We start from the raw sequence: 19,769 nt of genomic DNA on the forward strand, positions 1-19,769 counted from the left end.
GGTAACCGGATGTAAGCGGAGGCGCTCTAGTCACCGTGATGCGGTGAGTCTCTGTGGTAACGCGGAAGTGCGCCGGGGGAGCTGAGCCGAGCTGAGCCGGTGAGGCCTGTGATCCGCTACGGGACCGGCAGCGGCCAACCCAGCGCTGATGGCGGCGGCTGCGGAGCCGCTGGTGAGCGGGCTGGCACGGCTGCTGCAGGACGCAGGTGAGCGGAGGGAGCTCGGAGGGTGGAAAGGCCCGACCGGCTGCGGAGCTCAGGCCCCGCTCTGCCTTCTCCTTAGGAGACCTGGTCCTGGACGGCTCCAGCACGCTGACGCTGCTCACCCCAACGCTGCAGCACCTGACGCGGGTCTTCGAGCAGCACCTGGGTTCCCGCAATCAGCACCGAGGCTTCGTGGCCCTGCCCTCACACCCGGCCGAGACCACCGCCATCCTCCAGGCTCAGTTCCTGTTCGACATGCTGCAGAAAACGCACTCCCTCAAGGTCCGTGCTGCCCGGGGGCAGACGTGAAATAGGCTCCGAAATAGAGGGGAATTGCATGTATAGGATCCCACAGCTTAGAGGTGCTGTGGATGTGTTTCCCTGTGAGGTAGATGGGAGACAACGCTTTGAATGTTGCTGGGAAAGTTTGACTGGAGATCAGAGTGGGGGCCCAGAGCCTGTGTAGAAATACAGCTCCTCCAACAGGGCAAGGAAGGGCAAGTCAGGAGGACGTTGTGGACAGCACTTGTATTAAGCAAATAACAGGCCCCGGGCAGAGGGCAAACTGCTCCCTGTAGCATCAACTCGTTCAGATTCCTAAGTCCGTGGTTAAAGACATGGTTAAGCCCTCTGGACACAAAGCAGAGATGGCATCTGACAAGAACTTAGTTAAAATCTGCCGTGCTTGCTTCCCAGAATGAGCATTCCCTGCAAACGATCCTGCTCAATGTGCTGTATGAGTGCTGGCAGCAGCCGGTGGTGATTCATTGCCTCTATGGCTGTAGCTGTGAAAGCCATAATGCTGAGGAGGCCCTGAGAGTCTGTTCTGCACCTGATGAGTCACTTCTGCGTGCGTGTAGCTGGCAGAGATGGTCTCACTGGTTGTACCCTGGTGTCTGCAGTGGGAGTGTTAACTGCTTCGCTGCTCCCTTTGTCTGAGAGGTTGTTTAAGTGCTGTCCACAGAATGAAAAGGAGCTGAGTCTAATAAGCTCCTTTGTGGTTTATGAACGTGGTCTTAACTATCCTGTAGTGGAAAAAAAAACTGGCTGCAAAGGAGATGTTTACAGCCACCTCAGTCTGATGTTAACTGTGTTATATTCCATCTGCCTGCTCGTGATTTGCCTTAATTGGCCCATTCTTGGGAAATGTACATGCAGGTCTCCCACCAGTGCTCTAGTTCCACTCAGCTGACTGATAACAATAGCTCATAGCATAGATTGGTTTTTATTTAGTTAATGCTGGTCGATGAGGATCCCATCTGTCAGACCTTCCTGCAGCTCTGAAAGTGGTGAAGCCATGTGAGCAAGGGAAAAGAAATGGAGCTGTATGGCCAGGCAGCCTTGTGCTGGCTAGTCTGTATTTCTCTTAGATCTTTGTTGAAATGTGGGACCATGAGACAGTGTAGCTGCCAGCATGGAGGGCGCTAAATAATGTTAAATAACAGAGCGTGTTATTTAACACCTGAGCTGGAGAAGGGGCCCATTCACAGTATGTCAACAGTATTGCTTCACAACAGTATTGCTTAATAAACTGAGGTTTATATAAGGCTTCTTTCCTGATTTTTCTAGCTCATTCATGTTCCAAACTGTGCTTTACAATCTACTGTGAAGATATTCCCTTTCAAGTCCCTCCGGCATTTGGAAGTAAGTACAAGAGGCAGAACTGGCTTTCAGTTTTGTGCTGTGGCTTCTCTTTACTTAGTTTTGTGGTTGCAGAATGCCTCTACTCCTCAAAACTGGGTTGGCTTTACAGGGCTACATCTAAACTGCAGTGCTTTCTTAGGGTTTAGCTTGGGTGTGAGCAATGGTTAGAGTGCTGGGGAGGGAGGCTCCAGCAGAAAAATGGGAGATTCCTTGTGCAGTTGGGCCTGGAACAGCAGCCTCTTGCACTGTGATATTTTGATGTGTGTTGTCCTTACTTTCTTATTACTGCTGCAGTTGAGGTCTGTCCCTCCACATTGCCTCCGGGGTCTGCGATTCGTCTATTCTCAACTGGAATCTTTAACCTGCTCCAAATGTATCAGTACACTGGAGGTGAGTGTCTCTGTGCAGCTCACGGGGAGCTACACAGGAGATCAAATAGGGAAATACGGGGGCAATGGTAAGCACCATATCAATCTATCTCATATACAGCTTTTTCTCCCTTATCCATTCTGGTGTTCTACCCTGCAAATAATGAAGAAGTATTCCCTGGTTAATTACATCTGTGTTCTGCAGTCTCCTTTTTAGCTGCTTAAGAATTTTTTGTTCTGGCCAATATTTGTACTGGCTAAGACTGTCTCTGCCCATTTATCCATTCAAAGTTCTGTAGCCGGTCAGGGCATATTTGGTTGTACCTCAGCAACTAACTATGGAACTTCCACCACCTTCAGATACTTGGCAATGACGTATAAGTCACTAATCCATTCTGGGCAAGGCACGATTTGTAAGGCACAGTTTGTCACCCTTGTTCTAGACTTCTCCATGAAGAACATGATTGTTCTCATGTGTTCATCTGCTGTTACAGTAACAGCTAGTGCTAACGAAGGAATGGCTCCTCGCTTCCTCCTAGGAAATCATTTCAGCATGTGGTGGAGATCTGAGCTGTGCTCTCCCCTGGTTGGAATTGCAGACGGTCAACTTCAGCTATAACTCCATCACTGCCTTGGATGACTCACTGGTGAGTTGGGCATCCTTCCTGCATGCGTGAGTGTAAGTGTGCAGATGATCATGGCCAGAAATTGACCACTCATTGCTGGTGCTGCTTCCTCTGGGTGGGAGGGAGCGAGTGGTGTTAATTCTGCTGGCCTCTCCTAGCAGGACAGCCTTTGCATGCTGCACTGGAGACGTTTATAGGATCTGATCTAGTATCTTTTCATCCTTCAGCAATTACTGAATGCGCTTAGAGTCTTGGATTTGAGTCACAACAAGGTCCAAGACTGTGAGCACTATTTAACGGTGAGTATCTGGGGCTGAGCACCAGTGTTCCTTTGTACAAAGCGGACATTGCTGAAGTGCTGTGATCAGTAACCTGACAGGACAATGTCAGCTTGCTAAGTGAAGTGTAAGACAGGAGATGGAGACATGGTCCAACTGGCATGTGATGTAGGGGCAGTGCTTGCAGCCTTTAGTCTGTTCCCCTTTATGTACAGCCCATGCACCACTAAGGCAGAGAAGGCAGCGTTCCTCATGTGCTCTGATAGAAGCCTTTACTGTATGCATTACCATATTTATCACTTGGCCACAGGTCAGCGTGGCTGAAGCTTTGCTGTTATCTGTGCAGTGAGGCGTGGGGCTGTTGAGATTTGCTGTTTGGTTTCTCCAGGCAGCCAGAAGCATTTCTTTCTTGCTGTACAAAATCTCCTGTCAGTTACTTTAGAAGTATGGAAGTTTGTCATAGCAGCACACGTGTCTCTGGGAAAAGGTATTGAAATCCAGGCTCTGCTGTACTGGATACGCTGCTTTTCACAGAAGCTGTGAAATATCTTTCCAGTGAGTTGCTAAGGCTCACAATATGTCATTAACTACCTTCTTTCCGAAGGTGGGAATGGGCTTTTGTTAGCAAATTCAGTCCTTTGGCTGAGGCAAGATGTCCAGTTCCTTTGCTCCATTAAAGCTGATGTACAAGAGGAAAAGTCCTAGTAAAAGTTGTAAATTGTAAAGATTGTGCTGAGTACCCCTAGGTGAACTACTCCAAATATGAACACTGAGGTCTTGCTGTAGTCTGAGAAACTTGCTTTTTAAGTGGTTTTGGTGGGATGGAGAGAATGACAGGGATTAGTGTCTTGGATTCAGGACTTTGAGCTAAGATCTCAGTGCTGCTTTTCTCTCCTAACAGACCCTTTCAGAACTTGAGTACCTCAATCTGGCTTATAACTTCCTGTCCAAAGTGCCAAACCTTGGCATCTTTAGCCGATCCAAGCTGGTGACTCTGATCTTGCGCAGCAATGAACTTGACAGCATTAATGGTGAGTCCGCAGCTGAGAGGAGCATTTGGGTCTGAGATTTTCTCAAGGAGGAACAGAACCTGAAATCCTGAGCACGGCTATTTTTGCTTGTGTTCAGTTCTGGGGAAGAATGCCTGGGACAGACTTTCTAAGTTGTGTCTTCCATTATGCTGATGGCTTCTCACTTTGTTGTAGGGGTTGAACAGTTGGTGAATCTCCAGCACCTGGATGTGGCCTATAACCTGCTGCTGGAACATGCCCAGTTGGCACCACTGTCCACTCTACACTATTTAAAAAAGGTAAGTGTGAAAGGACTTATCTCAGTATTTCTCAGAGTCAGTACTGAAAAGGCCCCTGATGATTTAGGGGCTTGATAGGGAATACTTGAATACAGTTCTCTGTTTGCTGAACAACTTTCAGGAAGCATTGTAATAGCTTAGATGTCTCCTGGATTGATCACCATTCTTTTGCAAAAATGCTTCCTGAGGCAGAAAGAAATCCTGGAGTCTCTAGATAGATTAAATTGAGGCATAGAATGTTGCTTCTAGTAACTATTTCTTTAATTCCTTTCTCTAGCTGCATCTAGAGGGAAACCCATTGTGGTTCCATCAAAACCACCGATCTGCAGCCCTTGTACATGTATCTCCCAGGGCAGCCTCCTCCAATGTGAGTATTGCTATGTGCCTCCTGCCCCAGTCTGAAGGTATCCTGGGTATTCTGATGCTCAGAGATAAATGAGGAGAAATAATATTGTAAACCTGAAAACTGAATCCAGTAGTTCTGGGGTTCAAGCAGAGTAATTTAATTTTTCATGAGGTATACTGGCTGATCTCAGGTTTGTAAGACCTTAGATCTTAAAGGTTCTTCCCCTTCTGCTTCATCGGTTTTGAGACCAGTTGAGTGTGCTTGAAGGGATCTCCTCTTTCATGATTTCTCTTTGTTCTGTTGTACCCTATTGCTTATTAGAGGGATCTTTAAAAAAATAAATAAATAAAAATCACAGAATTGTAGGGGCTGGAAGGGACCTCTAGAGTTCACTGAGTCCACCCCCCTGCAAAGCAGGCTCCCTACAGTGGGCAAATAAAGATGGAGACCAACGTTTTACACAGTCTCAATAGTGATAGGACAAGGATAAATAGTTTTAAACTAGAGGAGAAATTTAGGTTAGACATTACTCAGAGGATAGTAAAGCACTGAAGAGGCTGCACAGGGAAGGTGCCTTGGCAGTGCTCAAGGCCAGGTTGGATGGAGTCCTGGAAAGCCTGAGCTGGTGGGAGTCAGCCCTACCTGAGGCAGAGAGGTTGGAATTGGATGATCTTTAAGATCCCTTTCAACCCAATGTATTCTGTGATAACACTGTATATGATATCACTATATCACTTAGTTTGTTCAGCCCAGAGAAAATGAGACCGAAGGGAGGTCTCATGGCAAGCTACAGCTTCCTTATGGGGGGAGCAGTGGGGCAAGTGCCAATTTCTCTTGTGACAGCAACAGGACCCAAAGGAACAGCATGGAGCTGCATCGGGGGAGGGTCAGGTCCCTTCTGGCCGTACATACTGATGAGTCAAGTAGCTGCAACTAAAGACATGATGGATAGGCAGGAACAGGGCTGTTTCTGGTAGTCTTTGCAGCATTGTGCCAAGGATCCCAACTCTGGATGGCCTGAAGGGAAATAGGAGTCAGTAAATGTTGTCCTGTGTATGTACCAGCCAAGTGGAACCTGACTGCACATGGGTCTCTAATTACAGTTCCTCTTGGATGGAGAGCCACTCTCTTCCTCAGACCTAATGGTAAGTGTAATTGCTATAAACTAATCCTGCTGGCTTTGGGAGTGGGAAGTGTTACAGGTTTCTGCCTCCTCATGCATCCTGTAAGCTGTCTTGATTGTTTTAAGCCTGTTCATTTTGGCTCAGTCCACGATGATCTTAAGTAATTGTTGGGACTGGCCAGCGTAACTTATTCTGTCCTACATGCCCTTGCAGAACTTGGAGCCTTGCCTGTTTCCCTTTCAGGCACTATCTGATACTTGACACTCTAATTACATTTCAGCAAAACAAATGTTTCCCAGCATCTCATCTGCTGCTTTTAAGAGACACGGAGGTTGGGTTAAATTGGAGCAGCCCTGATAAACAGTCCAGTCAGTTGGGCATGAGCTGTTGGCACCATTTCTACCGAAATGGTAGAAGTTCAGGTTGAGGGGCAGGGAAGCTATTAACTTGAGTTGTGGTTTGGTTCTCTTGTCCCCCTTTGACACTCAGCAACATCTTTCTCTTCTTTTGGATTCAGCACCTTCCAAAATTAGTGCCAAGTGTTTCACAGTCCATCCACACTTCTACCTCAGAGAGGACCGTACTGGACTGCAATGCATTGGACAGTTCCTGTGCTGCTGACTTCAGTGACAGCCAGTCCCCAGCTGAGAACGTGGCCGTCAGACTCCCTCGAAAGAAAGGCAAGGTCTGGAACAGAGACAACTTCTTAACCATGTATCTGGTGTGTTGAGTGAGGGGGCTGTTGCTCCATGAAAGCCTGATGCTGTGGGATGTGGTCTTGTACTGGCTGGGTGTGACTGAGCCTCTGCACTGCTCTACATTAGGAAGGGACTTGTCTTAAAGTCAGTCTTGACATACTGTAACAAATGCTTCACAGTGTGCCTCTGTGCTGTAACAGCAGTGAGCCTTTTGGCTTGGCAGAGCCTGCGATCAGATGCTGTTCTGGTGCCTCCCAACTATTCTTATCCTGTTTGTTCCAGGGAAAAGTCAAAGTACGCAGAGCAAGCATTTCAGAGCCCAGTGACACAGAACATGAGTCCCGGGCTTTATCTCTCTCTGCTGGTAAGGCTTGTACTTCTTCATCAGCAATACAGCAGCTGAGCTGCTTCCAGTCAGATGAGTGCTTTGTGGCATAGTGACTACCATCATACTTCCCAAGTTTTCTCTCTACAGGTCTGGTTCTACAGCATCAGAAGGAGATGGAGCGCATGGACAGCTTCAGAGATCGCTTTGGTGTTGACTGGCTGCAATACAAGAGACTGGAGGAGCATGACCAAGTACCTGTCATCTGCCGTAGCCGTTCTGCTGATGAGATCACAGGCAGGCCTGCAGCAATGGATTTGCAGAGTGAGAGCTCTGACCCAGAACAAGTAAAACCCCAAGTATCCCCAAAAGAATCCTCACCTGCTTTCCACAATGCTGAGGAAGAAAAAGAATCTGAAGTACAGCCAGGTGAGACTCTGGGAGGAGAACAGAGAGAAGAGGAGGCAGATGAGCTAATGCTGGGAGAGGAAGAAAATGAAAAGCCAGAAGGTAAATGTTTTTTGTGGTGGTTTTTTTTTTTTTTTTCACTGCTGTATGTGAGGGCTTGGATGATGGTAGAATAGTTGGATCAAATGTGATGTTCTTAATCCTTTATCATACTACTCAGCATTGTGGGACTTCTAGGAACTTGGGACAAACAGGCCTAAAGGCCTGCTGAGTGCACTGACTTGTGCTGTTGTCTTATTTGGCAGTGGATCTTTGCCAGCCAGTGCTCGTGAGCCAAATAGAAGGTGAAGGGGACCCAGAGTCAGACTGGATCTTCCTGCGAGTCACGGCTAGGCATGTGATTGAGGTGGAACTGAAAGCTGCCAGAGTCCTCCACAAGCTGGAGCTGAAATGCCTGCAGAAGATAGAGACTTCTGCGATGACCTGGAAGAGGATGGTGAGCTTTTCCTCTGTCTGAGCCTTTGGCATCTTATTCCCTGTATGGGTCAGAATTCTGGATTTTGACTTTTGTCAGAGCACCCTGCAGGTGTCTTCCTAATGCCTGCAAAGCCTGACTGAGAGTCTCTTCTACTCTATGCATATGAATCTAACAGCATTGAAATTGCTTGAGTACCTGTGATAAAGCAGCAGAAGCCAACACCAGCTCTATTCCAAAGCTGGAGTTGGTCCAGCTGCCAGATGCTATCGGGATCTTTCAGTGAGAATCAAGTCTGTGCACGTCATTGTTTATGACGTTTGTTGCAAACAAATGTAGCCTGAATGCTGGATGTTGTGTCATCTTCCTGGAACTGGGGTTTTCTCTCTCCTGCAGGATCTGGAGCGAGTGTTCCCTGTCCTTACGTTGCACTTCACCTACATTCGCAAGGACCGGCAGAAGCGCAAATATGTGGTGCTGGATGACTGTCCGGAGCAGTGTCTGCAGGTCAGGGAGGCTGGGAAGAAGAGTGGGGAAGGGGGCAGTTTTGCTGGATTCTGTAAGAACACAGCCTGTGTTTTCTGAGCACATGTACATTTACTGTCCTGTGACTTTCCAGGTAGACAATGTCTCACTTGTAAGCTCGGGATTGATGCTGTTGCACAGATGACCTGTGGAGGGCCCTTTGAGCATAGCCATGAACAGCAGAGCTTCAGGAGCATAAATGTGCTCTCAAGGAAAAAGCCTTGTAGTTTCTTCCCATTGGGAATAGGTGTGCTGACTTCTAGTAGTCCAGTTAGTGATCCCTACTTGTTGTGAACATGCAACATAATGTTTTCTAGATGCTGCATGATGGGCCAACCTGTGCTCAGCCCTCTGTATGGTGCTCATACATAGCCTCAGTGCTACAGCAACTCTGGTCTGTACCATAGCTGTAGTGACCCTGAACTCAAATGCAAGCATTTTTCTTTGTTTAAGCACAGTTATGCAAGCTGCCACAGAGAAGACACAAATAGAGGACCTTTAAGACTATAGAGTTCCAAGAGGGGGCTGTAAGAACCTGCAAACAGGTTCTCTTAGTATTCAGCAGTGCAGCTCTGTGCCCTTAGCAAAGCTTAACACAGATTGTCTGGTGTGCTTTATGTAGCTAGGATGTGGTCCTGCTCCCCTTGTGCTCTGAAGTGAGGTGATGAGGTGTCCTGCTTTTATTAGGACAGTTATAGCTGCCTGCTGACACTTTCTTTCCCTTTGCTGCTACCTGCAGTGTGTGCTTGAAGTGTTGTCCCCAGCTGTGGAAGAGAATCGGCGAAATCAGGAGCAGGAGAAGGAATCCCTGAGGCTCCAGTGTCTGAAATGCAAACATGAGTTTTTGCAGTCCCTGGCTTCCTGGCAGCAAGGCCCTTATTCTGCAGAGTCTGAAGACATCAAAACTTTGGAGACACTAGTTGCCTTAAATCAAGGTAGGATGTAATCTCAAGGAGAAAAAGGATGCCTTGTAGTGCATAGGCAGAGTACCAAAATGGCAGCCATGGTGCAGAGCATAGAATGTGTAGAAGGGGGTGATACCTTGACTGTACTGGATTTAAAACTTGTTATGGGACGTACACACTTGGTAGAGAAGAGCTTGTCTTTTTCACTAGCAGGAATAAGCCACTCACTTACTGTTAAGCAAACACTGCCTCTGTTGTGGGTGGCTCCTGGCCTGGGAGAACATTAGGGGTGCTGGAAACTGGCAAATGGTCCACAAAAATCTCACATCTAAAAGAAGTCTTAAAGGTCACGTAGCGTATTATCATGTTGAAATTGTGGTCAGTTCTATTACAAAAACTAATTTGTTCTAAAAGGCCTTTGATAATAGAGGCCTCCAGGGAGTCTGCTTCAGTCTTTTTGATAAAGCTGTGGCTGCTGAATATCAGAAAAACAACCACAACCCTAACCCAGGTCTTGCAGGCTGTGATCTTAAGCCCACTCTTGCTTCCTTTACAGAGGGTGATTTATTCGTTTCTTTGTGCTGGAGGGCTGTTCTCTACCTGGACAGCTAGTCCTGTCTTCTGTCCACTAGACTAAATAAGCTCAAATCCCTAGATAATTTACTTGTCAGTCATATCTTGTACAATCCAGTTATTCTCGCTGATCTCCTCTGTGCTCTTTTTGACTTGTCCACATTTTTCTCTGGATGTCTGAAGCAAGATGTGGTATTTTAGCTGAGGAGTTACCAGTGCTGAATAAGCAGCTTCTAATTGCTGAGTTTTTCAAAGCTCAGCTTGTACTTGAAATGTCAGAGTTGTGCCTTGCCTAAGCTCAGAAGATGCTGCTGGTATGAGGAAGTATCCTGGGATCAGAGAACTCTGCATTTTTGCATTGAGAGCACAAATGTTGTCCTGCATTTTTATTTATTTTTTTATCCCTATTGAAATCTTCCATAGATGCTTCAGCAGCTGGTGAACCTGTAGCCTGTCCCAGTTGTTCCAGTGACCATGTGGTAATCCTGCCTTCAGAAGTAAGCTCCAGCACGCCTGTGCCACCCAGTCATGATGGCATAAGTGAGGACCTGTCAGTCCTGGAGGGAGGCAGCCAGCAGGAGGGCCCTGAGGAAGTGCCTGCTCTGGCCAGAGAGAGTAGAAAGTTCTATATCGGTGGGGAAGACAGCTCAGAGATGGATACCAGCAACAGCACCAGGACCCCAGAGCTGAGTGGCGAGCATGACAGCACTATCCATTCCAGCTCCCTCGGTACAGATGGAGGCTATGGGAAGAAGGAGCTGGGTATGAAGAGCCAATGCTTGTCCCTCAGCCATGCAGACACCAGTTTGGGCAGCTTGATGGGGAGTTACCATTACAGTGCTTCTCGTGGACTCACTTCTTCACAGCTCTCTATGAACTTTGACTCAGAGGAAAAGTGGAACCTCAGTCCCTGTGAGTATGTCAGAATTGCGCAGGGTTTAGGGGTGTTGGGCACTGTTTCTAGTGCTTGCAGGCTGTGTTGCTTCCTGTTTAAAGTGGAAAGAGATTGTCAACCACAAGCCTTGATGACTGGTTCTTGTGGGCAGAGTGCTTCACATCCCTCTGTTCAGTCCTCATGCCTGAAGGAAGGGAAAATTAAGTCGGCACCCAATTGGTCCCTAATGATATGGGCAAGCTGTGGAATTGCTCTCCTGCCAAATCTGTCAGCAAAGCAGTGTTCCCCTTTGATTAAACAGGTGAGCATAGGCTGAAGATGAACGAGACCTCTGAAGGTGCAAGTGTCAGAGTGAAGGAATCCCCTCTTATTTGATGTTCCAGGCCACAGCCTGGAAAGCCCTAGCTCTGACCTTGTTTTGAGAAGAGATACTTGAGGGAATGTCTTGAGAGGATAATGCTGCTCCCTAGTGCCAGGTCTGCATGGTAGAACAGCTTCTGGTTGGTGGGAAGCGTCTTGATCTCATCCTTTGCTCTCCTCAGCTGCAAACAGCGTGCTGAACACAAGGGACTTTCGTACTGTGGATCATCGCCTGAAGCTGTACCTGGATATGGAGGTTTTTGAGGAGAACGATGAGGAGTTCCAGTGCTTCCTCAAGGTGAGCTCCCGCAGCTCCTCTCCTACAGCCTGTGGGCAGCCCTGCTCCTAGGCTATCGTAGGTACGCTCCAAGTTCTGCTCTGAGGTTGTGTTCTGGAGACTGAAGGGTGTAAAGGGAGCTGAAGTATATCTGGGTCAGCTCTTCCCATGGGCAGACTGGCAAGGGGCAGGCCAGTACTATCACCTGTCCTCCCTGTGCTCTAGGTGAACATGGTGAAGTTTGGCCGACAAGAAGAGTTCCTCTCAGTTCTGGTTGCCTCTAACCTCAGGATCTACGTGCTGGAAGTTACTGGGGTTATCAGGTGAGGAAAATGGTGGCGAGTGAGACCTTGCTGGGTAGTGACCACCTCTGCCAGCCTTACCCGAGAGGTGTGGTGACATGCAAAGGCTTTTCTGGTAAAGCCCCCTACTGCAGTCTGGTGTGGGAGAGGAGATGGGGCAGCCTGCTGCTGCTGAGGGCTGTGCTCTGTGATTAGGGGACAACCTGCAGACTGGCTGAAGAAGGATGACTCTCACTACCTGTCTGATATTTCCCATCTGGAAGTGGGACTTTGCCACCAGAGCTTACGAATGGAGTTTGAAAACCCAAAAGCCTCCTACAATCTGCTGATCCGGAGCCAGAGTTGCTGTGACCAGTTCCTGCAGACCCTGACATGTAAGACTGGATCTGTAGCAGGGGGGTGGGAGAGGATTTGGAGGATTTTCTCCAGCAGAGCTATGAGGAGATCTGAAGTTGGATGTATGTTGGAAATTCACATCTTGGCAGCTCAGAAAAAGGTCTCGGAGAGAACCACACTGGTATCATGAATCCCAGTGTCTCTCTACAGACTAGAGAACTCTCCTGAGCTGTTACATACTGCCCTCTGGGCTTGCAATAAAAGATATCTACCTTCTACCCGTCTTTAGATCTCATGCAAGATCTGCCTGCCAAGGATAGGAGTAAGGTGAAGGAAATCCCCACTGTGGAAATGAATCCTCAACACAGGCTCTGGTAAGAGCAGCCTCTGAGAGGTTGGGAGTTTGGGTAGAAAAAGACATCCACTCATCCAGCAGTGCCTGGGAAGCAGAGCGCTCAAAACAGGGCAGCAGAGGCACAGCAGGAATGGCTGCCACGTCTGTGCAATAGTCTTAGGGCAGCTGGCTTGGGTGCCTGCTGCACAGGGATGTGCAGGCAAAGGGGTTTCACTGGAGCTGCTGAGTGAGGCAGTGCCTCTTTGAGACTTGTACTGTTGTATCTCCTCCAGGCCTCTGCTGGACTCCAGAAACAGAGATTCTGCAGCTGCAGGTGGCACTTATTTCTTCTATCTGCTGGCCTACCTGATTCAAGGTACAGGAGATCTCAGTGGCTAGATGTACTACACCTTGTGTTTTCTTCTTAGGTGCTCATGTTTTTGGTATTCAGCATGTGGGAATGCAGCTGGGCCATGGTTTCAACAGCAAGTTGTGGCAGGGGTGTGGGTGAGGGCTTTTTAGTGCTGAGATATAGGATGGTAGTATGCTTCTTCCTATATATCCACTGAATCTCCCAGCCCTTTTCTACACAGAAGTCCAGACTCTAGGGAGCATTCCCTGTTACCTCAGCCAGCTCTGTGCATCTGACTTAGTCCCAGATTCTAGTGATTTTCATTTGAATCCACTGGAAGCAACTAGGTGATATTTATACTCCCTCCAAAGCTGTCCTGTATCCTGCTGTATTTATGACATGTCCCATCTTGGATTTTAACTTTAGTTACGCCATATTCCATCCATCCGATCTACAGGCAGGCAAATTCAGGCCAAAAAAAAATAAAGGTGGCCTTTTAGCTAGAGATGCTGACTTTTAAATAAGGAATAGCAGGTTGTTGAAGAGGTCAAAGTACTGAAGTTCCTTTACCTGCCCCACGTGAGGATGTTGGCTGAACAAGGTTAGCAGGGTGGCAGTCCTTTGTGTGCACGCTCTGGCAATGAGTTTGGTCAAGCCCAGGTACATTTATCTACCCTTCTTTAGTCTGGAAGCTGGATTCCGCTGTTCACCCAGTTACTGTTGCTGGAAAAGATTTCCCTAGGGAAGGAGTGGAAAGCAAAGCTGGTTTTGTGGTGACTCAGGCTCCAAGCAAAGTCTCTTGTTCCCTCATATCCTTTTAGGGGCATCTGCTTCCCCTGTGACCCTGCTGAGCACACGAAGCACACTGTTTCTGCTGGAAGAAAATCACCAGTGGCAGGTGCAACCCCCCTTGGATTCAGATCATGAGGCAGAAATGCCTTCTAGGAGCAACATCCAGTTGAAGGAGAAGCAGCCGATCAGCAGTATTAGCAATGTCATAACCTATCGCCTCTGTCCTTGCGACATCAAGCTGATGCTTTATGATGAGGTAACCAAGGGGAGGTTGTGGGGTACACAAGATGCTAAGGGCTGGATTGTGCTCAAATCCTGTTCCTGCCAAGAGCGTTTTGGGGCTGTCATCTCCCATCCTAACCCAGGGCCTTGCACCGCACAGGAGAGGGGGTGCAACAATATGCCGCTATACAAAAGTCATGCAGGGACACTTTCATGGCTGATAGCAAAGCAGGGGAAGGATATCACTTAGAAACTGGGAGGAGCTGGCAGCTGTGCTGTAGAGTAGCAGCTCAGGGCTGATAGGTGCCTTTGAGGTGGGTCCCTGCTCATCCACCTCTATCTCTTTCATCCCGTACAGGTGCTGAAGGTGGAGAGCACTTGGCACATCCGCACAGAGTGCCCTGAGCTCCTGCTGGAGCTGGTGGAGTGGATCCGCAGGCCCTGGGAGGAGATGTTCTCTATCGAGCTACGGAGAGCTGTGTACGAGGGACTGGAGTGAGCTTGCCAGCTGTGGGCAGGCAGGACCTGGAGTCACGAGTGCTGCTGTGCTGGCAGCAGTGCACAAATGTGTCCCCTCCCATCTGATCTCGCTGTCCTGTGGCCTTTGCTTTCTACTCTAGTCTTGCCCCTGACCCTTTTATGGTGAGGAGGAGGGGAGCACACAATGGTCCAGACATCGCACAGTCACTCACCTGCACTGGGCTGGCCGTGGAAGGAGGTGGTTGGGGATGTTCCTTGTAACACTGTGTAATCTACACAGAGTTTTAACTTGGTGGTGTTTGCTAGTCTCCTTCAGGACAGAACGGAGTATTACTGAAGAGGAGAGCTGAGCCAGAGAGTGTTCAATGGTGTGACTCAGGCAGATCAGCAGGACGGAGGCAGTTGGATGCTGTGGTCATTCTAGATGTATTTGCTGCCTTCCTGGCTGTCTCAGATCAGCTACCAACTGATGATTCTTTCTTTTCCTTTTCCTTTCTCCCTTTTCTTTTCTCCACAGCTTCCCATAAAGCTCCCTGTTTCAAACAGGAGCCTGACTGCACAAAGGGATAAGGCACATGTTGTATTCTTAACCTCACAGAGAGCCCTTACCTGCCTGCCTGGCAGGGCATGGCTCAGTCTGCTGCTGTAGTCCTTCACTGTCACAGGGGAGGGAGGAGAGCTGGGAGGCTCTGACCACAGAAGTGTTTTGCTCATTGCTTTAGGGGGGTCAGGACCCTCATGGATGGACACTGGCAGGTAAAAGTGAGGCTTAGTCTTTTCTGAGCAGTCCAAGAGCTAAGAGTCTATTTTAACATGAGTTTTACTATTTTCTATTGTAATAAAAAGCTTATATTTATTGAATTGTCATATTTTCCTTCCTCATCCTCTTGCATTGCTGTGATGTCTTAGTAAGGCCTTGCATACAATCTTCCTCAGTTTCCAGGAGCCAGTTCTGGGGCTGGCAGGGGATCAAGGCCACAACCAACCTGGCTATACCATCCTCAGAGCCATAGGAGAGTGGGAAGTTCAGCTTTATGGTAGTGTAAAGGCCACCTCACAGCACGCCATTGGGATCTGTTTATTTTTAGACTTTCTTGTCACTTTGAGAAGCAGTTTCAATTGCTGATGGCCCACAGTGGCCAAGATTTTTCTCTGGCCTTCTATAGACTGGATTGACAAGATCTATAGCGTCTTGAGGCAGATGTCACAATGCATTCCGCTTTGTCCCCTCTTCCTAAATGGGCAGATGGCTGCTGCTCTCCGTTCCTTTGCAGTGATCTCAGCCTGTGTGAGCTCAGTGGAAGCACTGCCAGAGCACAGCACTTTGTCTGGGGGAAGGAGGCTCAGAGAGCAGCACCAAGTAATGACCAGGAAGGTTTTTCTGTCTTCGTCTTGCCATTTAAGGTGCTTAAGTGTTATCTTCCCATTCCATAACTGTGTTTTACATAAAGTGCAAGAGTCAAAACTGGAGTTACCAGACCAGCCTCTGTCTCTGATCCCCAACACAGCTCCATCCCAGCTGATGTTTTCCACCTTAATCAAGCCACGCTTCTGCTTTGCTGCACCTGGGTGTGTGTTGAGGTGCCTGACAAAGCCTGGATTGACAGACCTAAAGGTTTCAGCTGTTTGCCCATGTCTTTCTCACGCTGTTTTACTTATTGTTTTACCACTCATGCTTGTTTCTGCTCTCAGCCTTTTCCCTGCAGGTCCATCCCCAGCACTTTGCTTCTCACCCGCTCCTTGGCCAGAGGAAGCTCACAGGTGCTGCCCCTTCATCAAACACTTGCTTTGTTTTCCCTTAATCTGATAACAGCTGGGGCATAGCCCCGCTCCCTTTGTAGTTCTCTGACCTTGTGCTGGAACTAGTGATGGGGTAACTGTTCTCATTGTGCCCATGCAGTGTGCTCAGAGGCATAGCGTGCTCCCGAGCTGGGAGCAGCTCCTGGGGGAGCCCTATTTCTAATGGAGCTTCCCTCCAGCCCGTCCTTACACGGCACCAGCTTCCCCTTGTTGCACAAGGCAGCTCTCCCAGCAGTGCCGGAAGGACACGGCGCTGTGCCGGGCTGCCATAGCGGGGATCCCCAGGGAGCACAGACCCCGTCCCGCCCCGCGGGCCGTGAATCACGGCGGGCGGGCGGCGTCAACCGGCGGGGAAGCGGCGCTGCTCGCGCCGGGCCCGTAGGTCCGTCCGTACCGGCGGGCGGGGCGGGGCGGCCCCGGGCCCCTTTGTTCGGCGGGCGGTGGCGGCGTAACGCCCCGCCGCTTTGTCCGCCGGCGGGAGCCGCTCGTCCCGGCGTGGGGTGAGTGCGGCGGGGGGAGCGGCGGGGCTGCGGGCCGCGGGGGGGGCGAGGGGCACAAAGGTTGCGGGGCGGGATCGGAGCGACCGCGGACACAAAGCGCCGACCCCGCGGCGGGGCCCGGCGGCCGAGCAGGTGTCGGCGGCACCATGCGGGGGGTTCGGCCGGGGAGCGGGGCGAACGGGGGGCGGGTTTGGATCCGAGGTGCAGGTTCGGATCCGAGGTGCCGGGGGTGGTGTTGCCCCGGTGCCGCCGCGTGCCCGCCCGAGCCGTGGCGGGGCTCGGAGCAGAACAATAGCGGCGGGGGAGCTCGCCACGAGCGGGCTGCGAAGCCGCGTCCCGGCCGGAGGGATGGGGACGGGGCTGACCCGACGGCAGCACGAGGGAGGCCGGGACGCGTCCCCTCTGCTGCCCTCCCCGCCGGGGCCGGGCCGTTAGCCGTGTCCACGCGGCTTTGGGCAGCAGCTGCTGTGCTTTCCTGGCGGTTTCCTTCCCGACATCTGGCGTCAGCTGCAAGTCTGTGTAATTCCCTGCCTGCCTCGTGCCGCCCGTTGCCGTCACCCCGGTCCCTCGTGCTCCACTTCCCTCGCCGTGCCCATGGCACGGGGCGTGGCACGGCACAGGGACCAGCTGGCAGGCGATACTGGGCTGTGCTGGGCTGTGCTGGGCTGTCCCCTCGCCCACCAGAGCGGGCACTGCCCTGCTCCCGTGTTTACCCTTGTCACGGTGACTCTTCCCCCACATACATCCTGTTCGGGACTGGTGAGTGTCCCGACTTTTCCCCTACTCCCCACATCCTGGCTGGTGCCAGTAGGGGAGGAGGTGCTGCGGACTGCTGGTGCCCTCACCTTTATGCTACACAGAGCCTAGGAGACACCGGTGGGTAAGGGGTGGGATGTGAGCCCTGGGTGGGGGCTTCTGCCTTTGGGGGGGCCAGGTGAGATGCATTACTGCCTGCCCTGCAGCTCATCGTCTGCCTTCCAGCAGGGCTGAGCTGACTGCCTGGCCAGGATGAGCTGGAGCTTCCTGACACGGCTCCTGGAGGAGATCAACAACCACTCGACCTTCGTGGGCAAGATCTGGCTCAGCGTCCTCATCATCTTCAGGATCGTGCTGACGGCTGTGGGGGGCGAGTCCATCTACTACGACGAGCAGAGCAAGTTTGTCTGCAACACGCAGCAACCGGGCTGCGAGAATGTCTGTTACAACGCCTTCGCGCCGCTGTCCCACGTCCGCTTCTGGATCTTCCACATCATCATGGTGGCCACCCCGTCAGTGCTCTACCTGGGCTTTGCCATGCACCGCATCGCCCGCATGCCCGAGTCCTCACGGCGCCGGGCGCCGGCAGCTCAGCGCGGCCGCATGCCGGTGGTGCGGCGCGGAGCCGGACGTGACTACGAGGAGGCGGAGGATGATAACGAAGAGGACCCCATGATCTTTGAGGAGATCGAGGTGGAGAAGGAGAAAGGCACCGAGGGCGGTGAGAAGCACGACGGCCGGCGCCGCATCAAGCAGGACGGGCTGATGCGCGCCTACGTGCTGCAGCTGTTGTGCCGCATGCTGCTGGAGTCGGCCTTCCTCTTTGGGCAGTACCTGCTGTTCCGCTTTAAGGTCAGTCCCTCCTATGTGTGCAGCCACAGCCCCTGCCCACACATGGTCGACTGCTTCGTCTCGCGCCCCACCGAGAAGACCATCTTCCTGCTTATCATGTACGCCGTCAGTGGGCTCTGCCTCTTCCTCAACATCTGCGAGCTCCTGCATCTGGGTGTGGGGCGCATCCGCGATGCGCTGAGCCAACCCAGCAGCCCACCCGCCAGCAGCCCCGCGCCACACTACACCAAGAAGCCCCCCAGCGCACCGCCCACCTACCACTCCCTGAAGAAGGAGCCACTGAAGGCCCCGCTGCCCAGTGGCAAGCTGGACTACAGGGAGAACCTGGCCAACTCGGCGGCCGAGCGCTTCGCCCTGGCTGGTGCTCCCCGTGAGCACGAGCTGGAGCGGCTGCGTGAGCACCTGCGCTTGGCCCAGGAGCACCTGGAGATGGCCTTCCACCTGCAGCCACCCCTACGGGCTCCCAGCCCCTCGCGCAGCAGCAGCCCCGAGGCCAACGGCATGGCTGCCGAGCAGAACCGCCTCAACCTGGCGCATGAGAAGGGCAGCGGCTGCGAGCGCAGCACGGGTGAGCCGGGGGGACCGGGTTGTGGTGGCAGGGCAGGGCGGTGGGGCAGCCCAGGATGGCCGCTGATCTGCTTCTTGTTCCCACAGGGCTGTGAGCGATGAGGACAGACGGAGCGGGGCACAGCGTGGGACGGTGACGTGTATCTGCCTGGTGGGGCTGCCTGGGGTGTCTCCATCCCGTTGGGCAGCGATGGGGACAGGGGCTCGGGGAACCTTCCTTCACTGTTCTTAATTTTGTTTTTTTTTTTATAAAAGGGAATATCTTATTTTTGTACATTTTGATAAGCTCAGCAGTGCGTACCCTGGCATTTTTATACACCCCTCCCAAATCCCACTCTGGGCCCACACCTCCCTTCCCTGCCTCCTGTTGTATCCCCACTTCCCTCCCCACTCCCCGTGCCTGCAGCAGCTCCCAGCGCGTCCCCCACACTGTCAGTCCACGTGCAGGTCACGACAGCATTAAGGATGCTCACACTACACCCAGGTCCTGCTGGCCAGGCTGTACCACTGGCTGGCACTGAGCCTGAAGTAGAGGTGACAGCAGGGACCTGGGAGGGACATATCCCAGTGGCACCGCTGCTGGGGGGTGCCCATATAGTGAGCACATATGGGTTGTGCAGGGCCCCTTTCAGCTCCCCTTTGGCTTCCCCCTCTCCTGGCTGCTCTTTTTAGGGAGCACAGGGGTTTGAATTTGTCCTTCCCATCTCCTCCACTTCCACGCCAGCAGCTCTGCTTGGCCTTTGGACCAAAGCCAATAGTTGTGGGGCTGGGAGCTCTGTGTGGGTCAGTGCAGTGCCCAGAGTGGGTCAGCAGGGAGACACTCGGGCATTCTGATCATCTCGTGGGTGACGCGGTGAATTTTGTAGCGTTGTTTTGTACTGGGATAATTAATTGTGACTTTGTTTTCCTTTTTTTTTTTTTTTTCTTTTTTTTTTTTTAGTAATATCTATATTCAGTAAAGCCTGGAGACGTTTTGTACTGAACTTCTGCATCCGGTCCTTTGGGAGGAAGGGGTGGGGAAGGGGATCCTGCGTAGATGGGTTGGGGCGGGCCGGCTGCTTGCGTGGGGCTGGCGGTGTTGGGACGGGACGCCCCACTTGGCGTGGGGTGACTCACTTGTTCCAACTGTGCGGAGGC

General features: G+C 51.3%; 2 protein-coding genes across 6 annotated transcripts; both read left to right on the forward strand.

Annotated features, from left to right (window-relative positions):
- The first annotated feature begins 10 nt into the window (after positions 1–10).
- STK11IP (serine/threonine kinase 11 interacting protein) lies at positions 11–15,018 on the forward strand. 2 transcript variants are annotated; one of them, XR_014948213.1, is made up of 24 exons: positions 11–206; positions 283–485; positions 1,773–1,847; positions 2,142–2,237; positions 2,755–2,862; positions 3,069–3,140; positions 4,021–4,150; positions 4,325–4,428; positions 4,706–4,795; positions 5,878–5,919; positions 6,416–6,583; positions 6,879–6,960; positions 7,072–7,431; positions 7,635–7,825; positions 8,201–8,305; positions 9,063–9,264; positions 10,231–10,719; positions 11,245–11,421; positions 11,565–11,662; positions 11,837–12,015; positions 12,267–12,351; positions 12,605–12,687; positions 13,485–13,711; positions 14,036–15,018. XR_014948213.1 is itself a non-coding variant. In XM_085553046.1 (24 exons), exons 1-24 carry the CDS (start codon positions 149–151, stop codon positions 14,174–14,176), a joined length of 3,504 nt encoding a protein of 1,167 aa, XP_085409172.1. In that variant the 5' UTR covers positions 12–148; the 3' UTR covers positions 14,177–15,018. The 2 variants fall into 2 exon arrangements, 1 of the variants encoding a protein (XP_085409172.1); XM_085553046.1 differs by having other exon boundaries at positions 12–206; positions 11,245–11,360.
- Positions 15,019–16,306: 1,288 nt separating this feature from the next.
- LOC107316905 (gap junction gamma-1 protein-like) lies at positions 16,307–19,615 on the forward strand. 4 transcript variants are annotated; one of them, XM_015868929.3, is made up of 3 exons: positions 16,307–16,457; positions 17,439–18,633; positions 18,720–19,615. In XM_015868929.3, exons 2-3 carry the CDS (start codon positions 17,466–17,468, stop codon positions 18,725–18,727), a joined length of 1,176 nt encoding a protein of 391 aa, XP_015724415.2. In that variant the 5' UTR covers positions 16,307–16,457; positions 17,439–17,465; the 3' UTR covers positions 18,728–19,615. The 4 variants fall into 4 exon arrangements, with proteins under 4 accessions (XP_015724415.2, XP_015724414.2, XP_015724416.2 ...); XM_015868928.3 differs by having other exon boundaries at positions 17,442–18,633; XM_015868930.3 differs by lacking the exon at positions 16,307–16,457 and adding an exon at positions 16,507–16,589.
- The last annotated feature ends 154 nt before the right edge of the window (positions 19,616–19,769 follow it).

The sequence above is a fragment of the Coturnix japonica genome, chromosome 7, assembly GCF_054131305.1.
Source record: "Coturnix japonica strain WE chromosome 7, WE-NBRP24, whole genome shotgun sequence".
Classification (NCBI taxonomy): domain Eukaryota; kingdom Metazoa; phylum Chordata; class Aves; order Galliformes; family Phasianidae; genus Coturnix; species Coturnix japonica.